We start from the raw sequence: 18,964 nt of genomic DNA, 5'->3' as shown, positions 1-18,964 counted from the left end.
TCTTGTGTGAACCAGCCCTAAGAGCTGACTTTCAGTTATTGCTCCTGGGAGAGCTGCCTAGGGAGAATTATTGCTTTCGACCTACAGTGCTTAAGACATTACTGTGAATACCTACTGCTTTAAAAAATCTGGCTTCTCACACTTTTCTTTTTTTCCATGCTTTTATTCCATCTGTGAACCCACTAGGGAAATTTCCCTCACTTTTAGTCTCTGTGATGTCCAAGCAAGAAATGGGGGACTAGTTGCCTTCTAGGACATGAAGGCCCAGACAGTATTACATTTTTTTTAGAAGGCTAATTATTTATGTGTTCAATCTTACTATACCCAGGAGCCTGTATTCACTATATCTTGTTTCCCATAGTACACAGAACATGGAAATGCAATTATTTTAGTAAATATAAACTGCTAAATACATTTTCTCATTAGCAGTATATATCAGTCTTGTGACTTCTATCAGTGCCTGGTTAAAGCATATAGGAGGAGTTTTCATTTTCCCCTGACCCTCTGTCTGGACAGTGCTGTTTGGCCCCGTGCTGATCACAGGCCCCCTCCCAAGAAAAAAAAAAAAAAAAAAAACTCTCTAGCAATACAAACCAAACCGAGCATGTGCAGCTTGTCCCTTATGCTCTGATCTATCCGGAGATGGTTTGGGGACTGTGGAAGAAAGGGATTGTCAGAGAAGACAGGATCAAACAGCCTATTTACACAATGCAACCCTGTAGGTTCCACAGTGAGTATAACAAGCATGCTTTACTGTATATACAGACTGATTTTACTGTTGTGGGTTTAGTAACACTTTAATTTATTGAAGTTTTTCAATAACAAAACAGTGTGTACAAATACACAAAAGGTACAGGGCAACCAAAAACATAAAAATACATAGAAAACGAACAAAAAATTAAATAAAAATGATAAATACACATACTGCAGCCCTCAAAGTGTCGGGCTGCCTCCCAGCAATCGCCCAGGGGAAGAGAGAGAAGAGGATGAGGAAAGCTGGCCAGATAATCAGAGCAGGGATCGCCCTAATGTAACAGCTTTCATTTGACTTGCCGGGTGCTCGCTGTCACACACAGCACCGCCTCCTGGTCCGGGTTCTTTGATAGACAGAACACGGGTCCAATGCCCAGACATGTAACGTCTATCATAGGAGCCTTTCCAAGAGGTTGGACTGTGTGGGAAGGTGAGTGGCCAGCAATTCAAATGAAAGCTGTTACAGTGGGGCGATCCCCACTCTGAGATTATCCGGCTGGCTTTCCTCTTCCTCTCCTCTCTCTTCCCCTGCACTGGTCAGGCTGCATTGATGGGCACAGGTGAGGCTGCATTGACGGGCACAGGTGAACCTGCATTGAGGGGCACAGGTGAGGTTGCATTGATGGGCACAGGTGAGGCTGCATTGAGGGTCACACGTTAGGCTGCATTAATGGGCACAGGTGAGGCTGCATTGATAGGCACAGGTGAGGCGGCATTGATGGGCAACGATCAGGTTGCATTAATGGGCACAGGTGAGGTTGCATTGATGGACACTGGAGAGGGGGCATTGCTGGGCACAGGTGAAGCTGCATTGATGGGCACAGGTGAGGCTGCATTGATGGGCACAAATTAGGCTGAATTGATGGGCATTGATGCGCACAGATCAGGCTACATTGATGGGCAAAGGTGAGGTTGCATTGATGGACACTGGTGAGGCTGCATTGATAGGCACTGCTGAGGCTGCATTGATGGGCACATATGAGGCTGCATTGATGGGCACAGATGAGGCTGCATTGACAGGCACTGATCAGGCTGCATTGATAGGTACATGTGAGGTTGCATTGATGGGCACAGCTGAGGTTGCATTGATGGGCACTGGTGAGGATGATTTAATGAGCACCGGTGAGGGGGCATTGATGGGCACTGATGAAGCTGCATTGATGGGCACAGGTGAGGTTGCATTGATGGACACTGGTGAGGCTGCATTGAAGGGAACTGGTGAGGCTGCATTCATGGGCATTGGTGAGGCTGCATTCATGGGCACTGGTCATGCTGCACTGATGAGGTTGCACTGATGGACACTGGTGAGGCTGCACTGATGGGCACTAGTGAGGCAGCACTGATGGGTACTGATGAGGCTGCACTGATGGATACTAATACATTTGTTATTAATATTTATTTTTGTAACTTCTGCATTAATGCAAAAACAGTTAACATTGTCATTTTATGAGATCATTTATGAGGCCGTGTTTAGGGGCGGAATTAGGGGCGCAGCAGGGTAGGGGTTGGGATGGGCAACTAGTGGCGACTAACCCTTAAGGCCTGGCTAGTAGCTCATGACTTGAAATTTTGAGCTCTGACATACTATACACTGTATACAGTAGGTAAAATAGGTATTGAACACGTCACCATTTTTTATTATTATTTCAGGTTCTTATATAGCGCTGTCAATTTACGCAGTGCTTTTTACATATACATTGTACATTCACATCAGTCCCTGCCCTTAAGGAGCTTACAATCTAAGGTCCCTAACTCACATTCATACATACATAGTGGGGCCAATTTTTTTATACAGGATCCAATTAACCTACCAGCATGTCTTTGGAGTGTGGGAGGAAACCAGGGTACCTGGAGGAAACCCACGCAGGCACAGGGAGAACATGCAAACTCCAGGCAGGTAGTGTTGTGGTTGGGATTCGAACCAGTGACCCTCTTGCTGCTAGGTGAAAGCGCTAAACACTACACCACCAAGGGTGCTATTGACATGAAATTTTCGGTAACAACCCATGCAATCTATACATCCAAAGAAATCAAAACGAATACATTCAGAAATTAAGTTATGTGTAATAACATGGCACAGGGAAAAGTATTGAAAACATGAAGAAAGGGAGGTACAAAAAGGCATGGAAAGCCTAGACACCAGCTAAAATCTATCAATAATTAGAAAGAAATCCTGCCCCTTGTCAGTGCAAATTAATATCAGCTGCTTCAGTCTCAACTGATGACCTATAAAAAGGTGTCTCATTACCAAGGTGTCACACAAGAAACATCTCATGATGGGTAAATGCAAAGACCTCTCTCAAGACCTTCTCAACCTTATTGTTGCAAAACATGCTGATGGCAATGGTTACAAAAGGATTTCAAAACTTCTGAATGTTCCAGTGAGAACTGTTGGGGCCATAATCCGGAAGTGGAAAGAACATTATTTCACCATAAACTGGCCACGACTAGGTGCTCCTTGAAAGATTTCTGACAGTGCCATGAAAAGAATAATCACAAGAGTTGTCCTAAAGCCAAAGACCACTTGTGGAGAGCTTTGGAGAGACCTGGAATTAGCAGGTACAATTGTTTCAAAGAAAACAATAGGTAATGCACTCAACAGCCATGGCCTGTATGCACGCTCACCATGCAAGACTCCCTTGCTGAAGAAAACATACGCTGAAGCTCATTTAAAGTTTGCTGCACAAAATTTAATAAAGCCTGTGAAATACTGGGATAATATAATCTGATCAGATGAGACCAAAATTTAACTCTTTGGATGCCATAATACACACCATGTTTGGAGGTCAAATGGCACTGCACAGCACCGAAAAACACCATACCAACAGTGAAGTTTAAAGGTGGGAACATCATGGTGTGGGGCTGTTTTCTTTAGCATATGGTACTGGCAAACTTCATATCATGGAAGTAAGGATGAATGGAAAAATGTACTAAGACTTTCTTGATATAAATCTGCTGCCATCTACCAGGATGATGAAGATGAAACTAGGTGGACATTTCAGCAAGACAATGATTCCAAACACAAAGCCAAGGAAATTCTCAATTGGTTTCAAAGAAAGAAAATAAAGCTTCTAGAATGTCCCAGCCAATTATCTGACCTGAATCCACTAGAAAATCTATGGAAAGAACTAAAGATCAGAATTGATAGAAGAGGCCCACTGAACCTTCAAGATTTGAAGACTGTTTGTGTGGAAGAATGGGCCAAAATCACACCTGAGCAATGCATGCGACTAGTTTTATCCATACAGGAGGCATCTTGAAGCTGTCATTACTAACAAAGGATTTTGTACGAAGTATTACCTAAATTTCAGTTAGCGTGTTCAATACTTTTTCCCTGTGTCATTCCATTTTATGACACATAACTTAATTTCTGAACTTATTTTATTTGGTTTCTTTGTATGTATGGATCACATGGGTTGTTACCGAAATGTGGTGAACAATAGCATGATACTTATTTTACCCACTGTATGTATGTATATATATATATATACATAGTAACACAGGGCTTGACAAATTTGCTTGAAATCTAGGAGCCAGCTAAAAAAGTTAGGAGTTTAGGAGTTAGGAGTTTTTTTTTTTAGCGCATGCCCAATGGCCGACTACTGTCAGATCGGCTGCCATACACACGGGCCGAATCGCGGCCAGTTTTTAATGAATCGGCTGATGCTGCCCGGCATTCAGCTTGATGGCGTGATGGGCAATGGCTCACTACGGAAGGACAGTGCAGCAAGATGGAGGCGATAGGAGATCCAGTAACTCATGCCACCTTAGGCCCCTTTCACACATGCACCACCGCTAAGCAGAATCTGCTTGCTCAGTTGGGAATTCTCTGCTAATCCCTGCTGAGCAGGTGGATGACAGATCCTGTCTGCTCTGCTATGCAGTCCCGCTCTCCTCTATGGGGCAGTCGGATAGAAATGGACTGCCTGTCCATTTCAATCCGATGCCAGTTGATTCGATCTGTCGGACAGATGGAAAGAAGAATCACCATCTGTTTTTGGCCGACAGGATCGGATGGCGGCGGTTCTCAGCGCCACTCCATAGAGGAGACTGGAGGGTCCAATCAGATAGACAAGATCAGACAGCCTGTGTGAAAGGGGCCTGCGGCTGTGTGGCATGACTGGGAGAGAATAAATAAATAATTTTAATGGAAATAAAAAAACAGTTTCCATCTCGCCGCTAGTGACTGCTTGTTGCCGCCACAGCCACCACAAGATGGCGCCAGTTCCCCGAGGGAAGCGTCTCCCTACAGCAGGTCGCAAAGCCACGGCCTCAATTACCGGCCAGCGTGGCATCTTAGTCGGCGCACCCAAGGGCGGGGGGGGCTGCAGTGTAGCCCAGGTGCCAGGACGCTAATTCTAGTCGCCAATGGGACCTGGCACCTGGGGTTTGTTGAGCCCTGTAGTAACATTTAGCAAAAAGAAAATTCCCCTATGGGTGGGACTTTATAGGCACTTGATTATAACATACACAAATTACGTTTTATAATGTTTATTAGAAAAATCAATACAACAAGTTAAAAAATTGGCAAGCTGTGTAATACATCACATAGAACAGATGGATAATAACTACATGGCCCCAGGGTGAATACCCGACGCGTTTCGGAGTGTCAGTAAATACTCCTTCCTCAGGGGTGCCCTTGGAAAGTGGTATAATCCACTGTAGTGATTTGAAACAGATAGCCTGCCCGAGTATTGAAAACAAGTGATCAGCGTGCTTATGTCGAACATCAGGGGTGCCGTTTGAAGATGGCAAGACAAATTCTGAGATTAAACAAGGTCCTGGATATATAGTCTCGGTATTGTGTGCTGACCAGCCACTATGTAGGCTGGGTGGGGACAGCTGAAACCCAGAAAAGTAGCAGTCCTTGTGTGTGTTCAGCTTCAGCAAAAATATAGATCCTTCAGCTCCCTGTGTTCACGGCAAATGAGCAAGAGAGGTGTAGTAACATTTATGTAGATAAACATGTGCACCAAAAAACACGAGTGCACAAGATAATCTGACTCCCCGATACAAAATACTTGAAACAAAGATATTTTGGATAAATGTACCCAGTTATGAGGATGACAGAGGCTGTTGATGGGTATCGAACAACACCAGGAGAATGGCTCAGCAGGAGTACCAACAGAATAGGAGTACAAAATTGCAGTTGTAGGTACAAACTATAAGTTGGGAAGCTAATTATTTATGTAAACTTTCCCAAGTAAGACAGTAATCCATATTGTAGGCCATAGTTGTAGCCCCTCCCCTTTCTATCCAAAACTTACAAACACTCGCAGACCGGACAATATGAACAACTTCTGCTGCAGTTCCGGAAGATCAATAGCTCTGAGGGATTGTGTAAGGAAGGTAGATAACATCTACAACTTGTAAGAGCTGTATTATAGAGGAGAAAAAATTTTTTGAAAGATTTTGGATAATTTTGAAAGATTGGAAAGAGTTTAAAAGTAAAGAGAGGTATGTGGAAGTTGGGGTGTGTAAAAAAAAAAATAATAATAAGAGTGTGAAGAGAATGGGAAGGAGTAGAATTTAAGATCGAACAGAGGGAATAGGTAGGAATGGGAGGGATGGGAGGGGGAGGGTATTCATTATTATTTTATTTGTTAAGAATGAATGGGGTTTCTGTTTTCTTTTTCTTTTCTTTTTTTTTTTCTTGTATTCTGTTTGAAATTTGAATTTTGAATTACAGAATATAGTATGTAAGAAGTATAACTTGAAAATTAATAAAATCTATATAAACAAATAGCTTTGAGGGCCAAGGTACAAACACTGACGGTAGACCTATTTTTTAGTACTGTGAGCAAGATGGATGGCAGTTCTACCTTAATGCTGATTAATGTAGTACTCTGATGAGATTTTCCTAGGTTTGTAAGGCATTTTCTACAACACACTTCCTGTACTGGTGAAGGGAAAGTTCTCAATACACCAAATGTATCCATGCTTCAGGTGACAGGTGCTGAATATGTAAATGTTGGCATCATTGCCAAAAAAGTTCCCCTCTTTCTCTCTTGTTAAACCAATTAATCTCTGTTCAAAAATTCCTTTTGTGTTTGTTATATGTAAGTATGACTGTATGATATTTCAGGGTTTAACTGAGAGTTGGAAAAAATCCAAAACAGGTGTAGATCTGCTATTCGATCTTCATTATCCCAGAGGGGAGGTGTCCATTGGGTTTCACAATACAAAGTTTTAGAAAAAGTAATACTTTCATTAGGCACACAGTCCAATAGTGATTTTCCTTGAGGCAAATACAGCTTAATTCCATCAAGACCCTGAGACAGGTGAAGATGAAAGATGCTGCCTACAATGATAACAGGTTAGGAAAAATTAATCCTGTTATAATCTTAGAATTAGAGGTAAATGGTTACAAATGTCATATTACGGAGCAATGTTACAATGCTGTTTAAGGCATAGCTTTCAGTCAAATTTAAACTTTTACGGTGATGAGATATGTTGAAAAAAAATTCTTAAGTCTGATTGCTTGTTATACATTAGATCAGGGGTGTCGAACTCAATTTCATTGCGGGGCCGCATCAGCATTATGGTTGCCATCAAAGGGCCGGTTATATCTGTAGGATTAGATGTCCAGAGCACCCCACGCCCCCTTACATCCTTACATGAGATGTCAAGAGCTCCCACACCATCAGAAGTCAAGAGTCACCCACTTTTCCTTACATCACAATGCACCCCCCATTCATTTTGCTGCTGCCAGGAAGAAGATGCGGGTGGATCTGGGAAAAAGTGCAGGGTCTGGAGTTCGTTTCCAGAGTCTGCCGAATGCTGAGACCAGTGGAGGCAAAGGCAAGGTGGTGTTGCGGCTGCGCAGAGAGGTGCAGGATCTGTAGGAGGGGTTCTGCACTCCTCTCTGCTGCGGACTGCTGAGACGGGGGGGGGGGGGGGTTTGAGCCTTTCTGCTGCTGCACAGAGGAGTGCAGGATCTGGCAAAGGATTTCTGTCCTCTCTGCTGCCAACTACAGAGACAAGGTGGGGGCAGAGACAAGGGGGGTGCAGGAGAGGTGCGAGGGCCCCATGAAATGGCCTGGGGGGCCGCATTCGGCCCGCGGGGCTTGTGTTTGACACCTGTGCATTAGATCATAAACCAGGGTTCCGTAGAACCCTAGAGTTACCTCCAGAGGTTGCTAGGGGTTCCTTGAGCAATCAGAAATTTCTGCCTTTCAGTTAAGTTCCCATTGACACCATTGATCCTTTTAGCTATCTGTAAAGGGGAGTTCTTCCCAATGACCATACGTGTAAGGAGCATTCTTCCCAGTGACCAGTGAGTCATTTTTAGCAGGAGTTCGCTGAAATTGGAAAGTTTTTTAAGTGTTCCTCTGTGTAGGAAAGGTTGAGAAAGGCTGTCATAAACTGTACTTCTTGCTTTTCATGTTTAATTACACTAGATCTACTTGTCAATATACTTAACCACTTTACCGCTGCTCACTGTGCCTCTACTGCGGCAAAGTGGCTCGATAACGTCTGACGACGTAGACCTACGTCGCCAGACATTCCCCTCTCTCGGCGGCGCGGGCGCGCCGCCGGAGGCTCACTCCCGCTGTATTCAGTCACAGCGGGAGACGGGCCAGGGGAGGAGCGGCGGTTATCACCGCCGCTCTTCCGCGATCGTCGGGGAATCGAGTGTGGAGTGTAAACAAAGCGGGCGGATCTCCTAAGTGACAGGCAGGGTCAGATTGCAGGGTTCAGCATAGCTGAACCTGCGATCTGTCCCTCTGTCACTCAGTCACCTCCCCCCACACATGTTAGTAAGCACCAGGCATACATTAACCCCTTGATCACCAATAAAAATTAACCCCTTCCCTGCCAGTGTAATTTTTACAGTAACAGTGCATATGTATAGCACTGATTACTGTAGTAATGTCACTGGTACCCCCAAAAGCGTCAAAAATGTCAGTCAAGGGTCCGATCTGTCCGCCGCAATGTCGCAGTCCCGCAAAAAAAAACGCAGATCGCCGCCATTACTCGTTAAAAAAAAAAACACCAAAAATGACAGAAATCTTTCCCTTAGTTAGTTAACGCAATAACGTTTGCGCAAACCAATCAAAATACGCTTATTGCGATTTTTTTTTACCAAAAATATGTAGCAGAAAACAAATTGGCCTAAAATGATAAAAAATTTTGAGCTGTCCAAAATCACGATCATGGGACTGCTGTGACAGCCAATCACTAATACTTTTTCTGCATGCTGCCCCAAGCATTTAGAACCTTTTAAAAGGGAAAGGGATTAACGTGTATCTAAAAGGAGATTGTCAAATCAAAATTGTATAGTGTATGGGCAGAGATTGTGCAATCAGATTGTATAGTGCATGGGCAGAGATTGACCAATCAGATTGTATTGCGTATGGGCAGAGATTGACCAATCAGATTGTATAGCGTATGGGCAGAAATTGACCAATCATATTGTATAGCGTATGGGCAGAGAGTGTGCAATCAGATTGTATAGCGTATGGGCAAAGATTGACCAATCAGATTGTATAGCGTATGGGCAGAGAGTGTCCAATCAGATTGTATAGCGTATGGGCGGAGATTGAACAATCAGATTGTATAGCATATGGGTTGAGATTGACCAGATTGTAGAGTGTATGGGCAGCTTTATTGAAAAAAAGATTCATTGTAAACCCAGATCAGTAATCTCATCTCTGCCCTCCTGGCCAACAACCAGAGTGCTGCCAATAACACCTTCATGGGTGACCTGAGAGCAGTCCATGGAGCTGTGGATCATCCCTCCCTCTCTGTCTCTCACAGCTGACAGTAAATACTGGCCATATCTCCCTGACATCAAATAATAACAATGATAGAAGCAGCCTACTGACACACAGAAGGGTGGTGGTGACCACACTCCTTACCTGATCATCGTGTACCCGGATGTGCCCACTGCTTTCAGGCAGCAGGCGGAGGCACACCGAGACCACAAGACCATGCAACAAGTCTCTTCCTACACACAGTGCCGGGACTACATACATTCATTAATAGATCCCTCCGCCCATAGAAACAAGCCGTACAGCAGGTGATCCGCCTCAGGAGCAAAGCGGGGGCCGGAGCTACAGCGGCACATCATCATAGCCGACCTCTGGCTTGCACCGGTTCGCAGAACTTGTGAAATGTTAGAAACAGGTTCCAGCGAACCGGCTGAATCCCACCACTGACTTAAATTATAATATACTTATAATATATAAGTGGAACTTTAGTCAGAAAATTAAATCCTGCTAGATGCTTTCAGGGTGGCCCCTTTTGCAGGTATAGCTGTGTAAAACATTAAAATAAGGATCTATACTGTTTTAAATCCAGGAATACACTGTCTCACCCTGCTCTGCCCATGCTCAGTTGCTCACTATATTTAGGCAATGTGCCAAATCTGTAGATGCCAATCTGCTGACAGCCTAAAGATTTACTGCTGTTAAGAGGCTCTGGGTTTTAGCAAAATGGCAGCCTCCAGCAAGAAGAAACAATAACAATGATGGAGACAATTTACAGCACACACTACTTTCAGTAGTGTAATTATTATTGTGGAATGTATGTTCCTTGCTAAAGAACCTTTTTTATCAAGTTGTTATGAGTAAAGGTCCACTTTAAGGACACAGCTCCACTCTTCTAAGATTAAGAACAAGCCTTTGGGGATTTAGTATGAAAAGTATGCTAAGAAGACATTTTCCTGCCCATAACAACTAATCAGTTTCCAGCTATCCTTTTTGATGCCCAGAGGTAAGAATAAATCAAGGAATTTGAACTTCCAATTTTTTTTTTTCATTTTTCTAAAGTTGTTTTTTTTTTGGGGGGGGGGGGTGGAATTGATGGCATTTAGGTACTTCCTATATTATGGAGGCAAAATTTTAATGCAGAACATTTTGGTTCCTTTTGGCTCCTTTATCATGACCTTAGGGCTTATCCCATCTATACCAAATTTAGTCAGAATTGCTGGCAAAAAATCTGGATGTGAAAAGCACATTGGAATCATCTTCAAATTTGTGACTGATATAAAGCAATATATTCTGTATATATATATATATATATATATATATATATATATTGTGACAGGAAGTCAGGTAAATCTGTGGGTGTTGTCACAGACGGGAGATACATTTCTGCCTTGTTTAGACAATTCACCAATTACTATCAGGTGTCGGCTGCAGAGGTAGCCAGAAAGGTTTAAGGATGTTGGAAAGCTTCAGCTATTCAGAATGAGGCAATTAAGGCCTCTATAAGTTATCCAGAGGATGACTACTGATTGCTGCCTCCTGAGGCTTTTTGCGTTAAGGAGAGCAGTGAGCTGAGAGAAACTTCTGAAGGTGAGGTGGTGTTGACTTTTTCTGTGTGAAAGGAAAACAAATGGACTATTTGTTCTCTGCTGTATGATCAGCAGTGTCTGTCCAGCAGTAGGTTGGGACAGACTCCATAGGTAGGTTCCTCTGTTTGTGAAGGTAGACGCCCCAAGTGGCCAGGGTTTATTTTATGTTTGTTTGATTTATGCTGTTTGGATGCTTGCACTTGTTTCCAGCAAATTGGAAGAATAAACCATAGCCCGTTGTTTTCAACCACTCCTCGGCTGTCTCTCTGTGTAGCGAACCCACCCAAGGGCTCCCCCACACCCGCTACCGAGCTAACCCCTTACAATATATATGTATATATATATATATATATATATATATATATATATATGCAGGACAGTCTACTCTTTTTTAGAATTGTTCCACAATACCACCCAGTGCATTCCCATTTTCTCCTGTTGCACAACAAACTGTTCCCCCAGTTTATCAGGGAAGTTTGACAACGATATCATTAATCTTTCCATATATTTATATGGTCGCAATTATTTGTTTAAGTATTTGTAAAGGGGGCATTCTCCCCCCTAACCTCCAGTGTAAGAGGGAAATTCTCCACCAGCCATCAATGTAAGGGGTCACTTTTCACTTTTACTGTCTGCCTTTACTTTCTGGCCATTTTTAAATTTTTTTATTTCATTATGTTAAAAATAATATTGTTGTATATAAAATCCCTTGATGTCAAATTTGCTAAATACACCACATTTCTTATTTATTCCTATATTTTGAACTTACTGTTCATGCTAATGTCTCGTAGATATATTAATAATTAGCAAGGGTTCCCTGACATGCCCATGGGGCATCCCCATGAATGAACTCTGAGGGGCAGAGAGAAACATGTTGGGGGCATGGCCTGGCCAGAATCCAGGCTGAGGTTGCCACTTACCATTGCACTTTGGGATGACATGGATGTGCGGTCACAGGGATACCTTCCTTTACAATCAGCAGCTACAAAAACTGTAGCTGCTGACTTATAATAAATATATACTCACCTGTCCAAGGATCCAGCGCCATCCTCACTTGAGGCGGTTCTTCACTAGTCTGTGGGTCCCCGGCGCCGGCATGTTAACTATGGACAGCAAGCTGTGAATCCTTGCAGCTTCCCACTGCGCATAGGCAAGCCACGCTGCACTCTGTGAATGGCCCCTCAACCTTCTGGGACATGTGACGTGTTACAGGCAGGGAGAGGGGGGAACCTCTGGAGGATCTGCTGCAGCAATCCAACCAGAAGTGGGAGCGGGTACCTGTCAAGACAAGGTACCTGCCCCCCCCCCCAACTCCCCTAAAAAATGTATTCCTAATGTGGAAAAGGAGAGGGGGAGGAGGGGGAAGAGCAGAACATCCCATTTTGGGGGTGCTTAAAGGAGCCTAATACTGGAGATGGGGAAAGTATAAATGGGGGTGTTAGTTATGCTGCATTCACAACAAACTAAAGGGTTTGCCAGGGGTCCACCTAGTATGTCGTGTTGAAAAATGGGTCTAACAGTGTTGGGGTATTGGTTTCTGGTACATATTGCTATGTACCGGGACTAACATGTGGATGATGATGGCAAGAGCTAAGGCAGAAAAAAGAATTATATATGTTTTGGTATAAAATGTGTGCCTAACATCCTGGGCTATCAAGTCAACATAGGCAATCATTCACACCAAATATGACACTCAACCATGTAAGAGTCTCTGTGCATGATGATGATGAACTACCTGATCATGAAAAAAAAGGACAGGTGGACTCTAGCACCAGCGCTAGGCTGTACCTTTTATCTTCTGGTCTCAGAACTGCGCTTGCACAGTGTATATCCAGAGACCAAGGGGACATTTTTACTGGCATTTGTTCCTTTCCATGGACAGTTACCTACGGGAAGAAAATATCTCTTTTCTAATAAACTATTAATAAAGTAACAGATGGTTGGCAACCCTGAATATGATACTATACAGTGTAAGAGCCTCTGTGTGAGATGTTATGATCTAGAATTCAAATTGCAGCACAGCAGGACAAGTGGGCTGCAGCACCAGCATCAGGCTGGCCCCACCTGCTGTAACATCATCACGTCATGCTATGCCAACCTGCCTGAGCAGATCTTGGATTGGCTGGTCTTGGAACCAGCGTGAACCCTTCAATGTAGAGTGACCACAGCGTGCCCCCTTCAAAGCAGAGTGACCACAGCGTGCCCCCTTCAATGTAGAGTGACCACAGCATGCCCCCTTCAATGTAGAGTGACCACAGCGTGCCCCCTTCAATGTAGAGTGACCACAGCGTGAACCCTTCAATGTAGAGTGACCACAGCGTGACCCCTTCAATGTAGAGTGACCACAGCATGCCCCCTTCAATGCAGAGTGACCACAGCATGCCCCCTTCAATGCAGAGTGACCACAGCGTGCCCCCTTGAATGTAGAGTGACCACAGCGTGCCCCCATCAATGTAGAGAGACCACAGCGTGCCTCCTTCAAAGTAGAGTGACCACAGCATGCCTCCTTCAATGTAGAGTGACCACAGCGTGCCCCCCATTAATGTAGAGTGACCCTAGCATGCCCCCATCAATGTAGAGTGACCACAGCATGCCAGCTTCAATGTAGAGTGACCACAGGATGCCCCCTTCAATGTAGAGTGACCACAGCGTGACACCTTCAATGTAGAGTGACAACAGCGTTGTATGAGGGGGCCAGGGGGGAGGAACAGCGTTGTATGAGGGGGCCAGGGGGGGGGGACAGCATTGTATTAGGGGCCCTAATAAAATGCTGATCCCCCCCCCCCCCCAAATGCAATACACAAGGATGAGATCCGAAATGCAATGCAAGATACTTTTTCTGGTGAATGTTTTAAAAAGGAGTCACTTACAGTCAGGCTCGGCGCACAGCAGCTGCTGTCAATACTTGGTAGGGTCGGGATTCGGGAACGCTGAGGCTCTGGGTCCTCTCACTCAGCGACGGCGTCCGGTCCTCCTGAAGCAGCAGCAGAGAGTGAGACAAAGACTTCAGGGCCGGCTCAAGCGGGAAGCAGAGACAGTGAAGGTGACGCCCAAGCAACACCCCTATGACGTCAAACGTCCACCAATCACAGGACGCAGAATCGCAAGTGGGAGTGTTCTGGGCGCAGAGCTCTGCGCCCCGAGCACAATCTAAAGGGCCGCCAATCAAGCTTAACAAAAACAGGCACATGACCACAAAACTCCCACCCCTCTCCATAGCAGCAGTGTTGGCCGGCACCCCGCTGTCATTAAAGGAACACTTTTTTTTTTCTTTTTGCCTTTGGGGGGTGGCGCCCCTGTGCCCCACATTGACCAGCCGCCACTGCTTGGAACTGCACATACCCAGTGTATATTCAAGGGAAAAAGGGACATTTTTTACTGGTGCATGCTCCCATCCATGGACAATTAAAGACAAGAGAAAAATGCCTTTTTTTAGAAACTGTTGCCCATTCAGCTCAGTATAAACATCAACAGCCCACAAATGCATATACTGTATATTCTCTGTTTTAATTATTTTTTCAGGATGGGAAAGGATAGAGTTGCGTTCTATGACCGTTGCATTGGTTGTTCTCTGCTTATCCTTCCTGGTAATTTTCAATAAGAAGAAGGGTAAGCTTCCACCAGGTCCCAGAGCTATTCCTGTGCTGGGAAACTTTCACCAACTGGACACCACAGACTTGGTCAAGTCACTGAAAGAGGTAAATGTTTTAATATGTTAACAAAGACCTATTGTATAAAATAGAAGCAGAATATTAGTTTTTATGATATTAATGTACATTATATAATTAGAGATAAACTTAATTTTGGGGTTTTATCTTGATGGGCATTTTCAGTGTCTAATAACAAATTTTGGTTTGGTAGGGTAGGGGCTATCCTCGACTCAATAGTTGAAGGCAGAAAGTCAGCAATATCCAAGTAACTAGTATTTTCAGATAAAGTTTCTTTTCTGTTTTACTGCTTTGTTGTAAATAGCCTGAATAGCAGTAGATCAAATTACATAAAGGTAGCTGAATTACTCTAGACTTGAAGAAGTAACCAAAAAGTAACCCAGCCTTGCTTGGCTTACTTATTATAAAGCCCACAATAAACAACAAGCAAGCATCATAGAGGTAATTTATGACAATTTTCTTTCAGATTTTAAGTGTAAGTAATGAAACAGTTGCATAAAGCAAGTTTTGAGAAAAATGAAAATCAAAGTGTACAGCAGAACTTTAACTTAAAATTAAATAATGTATTATTTGTATCTGACTTTGTTTTTTTTTTTCACTTCTCTTATGTGCATTGGTTTTTATTTTATACATTTTAAATCTTGACTAATGTTACAACTCAACTGCAGCTGAGCAACAAATATGGCCCAGTCTTCACTATCTACCTTGGCCAGAAGCCCCATGTTGTCCTTTATGGCTACCAGGCAGTCAAGGAAGCTTTGGTGGAACAAGCTGATAATTTCAGTGGCAGAGGGGATTTCCATGTAGTTCAAAAATTCACCAAAGGCAATGGTAAGAGTTTTCTTTATTTATTGTGATCACAATTTACAGCAGAATTAATAATAAAAAGAAAGTGGAGAATAAATATGTCAGTTTATGAGATTCTGGGAAGTCAGAGTGCCAAACACAGACACCAATTTATCAATTCCTATTAAACACAAGCTTAAGAATTCAAACATCTCGTTGGATAAATTAGCCAGTGCAAAAACATTTTTAATTTTGAAAAATTACTATTTGTCCTTTCTTAAAGTGTATGTATAGTTAAAACTAGTAGATGAAGGGTTAAACCTGTTGGCTGAGAATTAAATTGATGTGCTGGAAGCTTCTTGAATACATATAACAGCTTTACTTGAATGGAGGATGGCAATGCATGTCTTCACATCATGGAGACAGGAACTGAACACATCTTTACATGGATCAGGAAGGAGAAGCATACAAGTACATATACAAAGAAAGACAATACTTTCTCTTATTGCAATAGAGATTTACATGCACATTACACTATAAAAGGACAGCGTCACCTGATGCATAGATAGGTATTATGCATACATATAGTTCACAGTATATAAAAGCAACTTTGCTTTTGTTCTTCCAACACAGCATGTGCCATCATGTGCTTTGTCAAATTTTATTCAGCTTCTCTTAGATATAACTATGACTTTCCTTCAACAAAGGCTTGATGAGTGCATCAGCAGTCATCTCCTCTGATGGGCAGTATTGAATGTCAATAGCCCCTTACTCTTGATTATCCCTCAGTAGGTGATACTTGACGTGATGTGTATGGTCCTAGGATTGACCCTTTCTGATTGCGTAAGCTTTATATATCCCTCATTGTCTTAAAAAATGGGAATTGGTTTTGACATGTCTACCCCAATGTCCACAAAAAAATTATGAATCCATATGGCTTCTTGACATGCGTGTGCTGCTGTAATGTACTCTGCTTAAGTCGAAGATAGAGCGACAGTTACTTGCTTTCAACTAGACCAACTTATGGTTCCTTCCCCATACTGGAAGATGAATCCACTTGTGGATTTGTGTTCTGTGCAGTCCTGGCCCAATCAGCATCCACATATCCTACCAGTTTTGGCTTTGATGTTGCTGGTAACCGTAACTTCGTCTGAATCGTTCCTTTGAGGTACTGCATCACTCTTTTTACTGCGTTCCAGTCAAGCTGACAGGGAGCTGACTTTCCTGCATAGCATGCCCACTGCTGCGGCTATGTTTGGTCTTGTCTCAATTGCAACATATAGCAGCTTACCGATCGCTCTGCGATACATGTCATTGTTGGATAGCAAGTTTTCTGCTTCATTGCTCTTTTGATAGCCTGGTTCCATAGGAGTTTTTCGCTTCCTTTGCATCTTGCATATGGAATTGTTCCAAGATTTTGGAGATTTTCTGAGATTGGTTGAGAAGATAGCTTCTATCTTCCTCTCTCTCTATTTGGATTCCCAGATAAAAGCTAATGTTCCCTAGCTCTTTGATTTAAATTTTTTCTTTCAGCTTGTGAACTATCTGATTGTAATCCCCTTCTTGTTCAAAACAAGTTATAATGTCATCGACATAGATAAGGATGTATACTCATCTGTCTTCTTGATTCCTGGAGTAGAGACAGGGGTCTGCTTAACTTCTTGAGAATTTCTCTCTAGTAAGCACTTCATTCCCTTTCTCATTCCACATCCTTGAAGATTGCTTAAGACCGTAGATGCTCTTCTAAAGTTTACACACAAGGCTTTCTCATTGCTTAAACCCTGGTGGTTGCTCAATGTAGAGGTCTTCCTTAATGTCTCCATATAGGAAAGCAGTTTTATTGTCTAGGTGTTTGAGTTACATGCCCTTCCCGGCTGCAATGCTAAGAAGTGCTCTGATGGTGAAGTGTTTTATGATGGGAGTGAATGTTTCATCCTAATATTCACCGAATTTCTGGGAGTAACCCTTGGCAACTAGTCTGGCTTTGTATTTGTGGATATTCGCTTCTGCGTCTGGCTTTACTTTGAAAGTCCACTTACTTCCTATAGTTTTGGGGTTAGGAGGGAGCTCTGTGAGTGTCCAGGTTTTATTTTCCATTTTCCTGAAATGACTTTAATTCTTCTTCTGCTGCCTTTCTCCATGTATTGGCTTCACGTTTTGGCAGTTTTTCTATGTCTTCCCAGGATGTTGGTTCAAGCACACTGTGTGTTTTGACAGTGTATGACAGCTTGTGGGGTGGTATCCCCTTTGTAATCTGAGTGGATCTTCTGATTTCAGGCAGCTCAGCAGGATCTGATGGGGAACTTGATTTAGGCATTGTAAGTTCCACCTCTTGTTCTGACTCCTAAACAGGTTTACTTTGGTTGACCTTTTTTTCTGGTGTGACTTAACAGCTTTCAGGGATCAGTGTTTCTGGTGATGTGCTCTCATCAAAGTAAACACTATGGCTTATTGTCACTTTGTCAGTTTTTGGGTGTTGGATTCTGTAACCCTTAGTTTTCTCACTGTAGCCTACGAGAATGCCCTCTATGTCTCTTTTCTCCAGCTTGGATAGTTTCTCCCTTGGAATACAGGCATATGCTTTACAACCAAACACTCTCATGTGCCTATGCTATGTTCTGGAACATACAGCACTTTCTTTACAAGGATACTGTGCTTGCCCCCTTGTGGTGTAATGCAGTTCAGGAAACCCTGGCCTTTACCGTCTGAAGTGATGCTTTTCCCATTTGCTAGGAAAACTTTGTCTTTTGCACTGTAATCAATGTTTGCGTAGAAGGTCTCATTGCTGCTCATGTGGCTTGTAGCTCCTGAGTCTATGCACCAGCCATGTGGCTTGCCGCTCTGTGTCACTTTAAAAGTGCCACTCCATGTGTCTGCAGTTTCCTTTATGGCTGCTTTGACTCTTTCTCTTGTGGATAGCTTTCGCTGCTCGGCTTTCCAGATTGAACAGTCCTTTTTTAAGTGACCGGTCCTTTTATAGGAAAAGCAGGTTCTGCTTTCTTTGTTGTACTTTGTGCCTTTGTACATCTTAAGAGCTTTGTTATCATGGTGCGTATTTTCTTTCCTTCTGAAATATTCTACAATTAATTTACCTTTGGCATAGTCTGGCATTAGCTCCTGCTCGGGTCTGGTTTCTAAAGCACTAATTCGAGCAGTATATGTCTCTGGAAGGATGCAGAGGAGCAGGGCAACAATATTTTTATCTTTGATGTCCTCTCTGATGACATGCAGCTGCTCTATGATTTCTAGAATAGCTTTCACGTGGTCACACATTTGCTGGCCTTCTTCTAGTCTCATCTTATACAGCTTTCTAATCAGAAATAGCTTGTTGTTTAGACTTGAATGTTCATGCGGTTTTTGTAATGAAGTCCACATATCTTTGGTCGTTTTCTCTGTTCTTATGTTGATAAGCTGGTCATTTTCCACTAGCAAGCTTATAGTCGCTTTTGCCTGTCTG

At 43.1% G+C, this 18,964-nt stretch overlaps 1 protein-coding gene across 1 annotated transcript in view; it reads left to right on the top strand.

Annotated features, from left to right (window-relative positions):
* Positions 1 to 18,964, top strand: part of LOC309560462 (cytochrome P450 2F3-like) — a gene marked incomplete at both ends in the record, with an annotated part of 75,706 nt that overhangs the window by 14,072 nt on the left and 42,670 nt on the right. Inside the window, 2 exons of the mRNA XM_082264095.1 lie at positions 14,576 to 14,751; positions 15,390 to 15,552. Of these exons, the coding sequence (XP_082120221.1) occupies positions 14,576 to 14,751; positions 15,390 to 15,552 (339 nt within the window). The remainder of the gene's footprint in view (positions 1 to 14,575; positions 14,752 to 15,389; positions 15,553 to 18,964) is intronic.

Source organism: Pelophylax lessonae (assembly GCF_965119305.1).
Source record: "Pelophylax lessonae genome assembly, chromosome: 7".
In the NCBI taxonomy this organism is placed as follows: Eukaryota; Metazoa; Chordata; class Amphibia; order Anura; family Ranidae; genus Pelophylax; species Pelophylax lessonae.
This window is presented reverse-complemented; position numbering and strand designations above follow the sequence as displayed.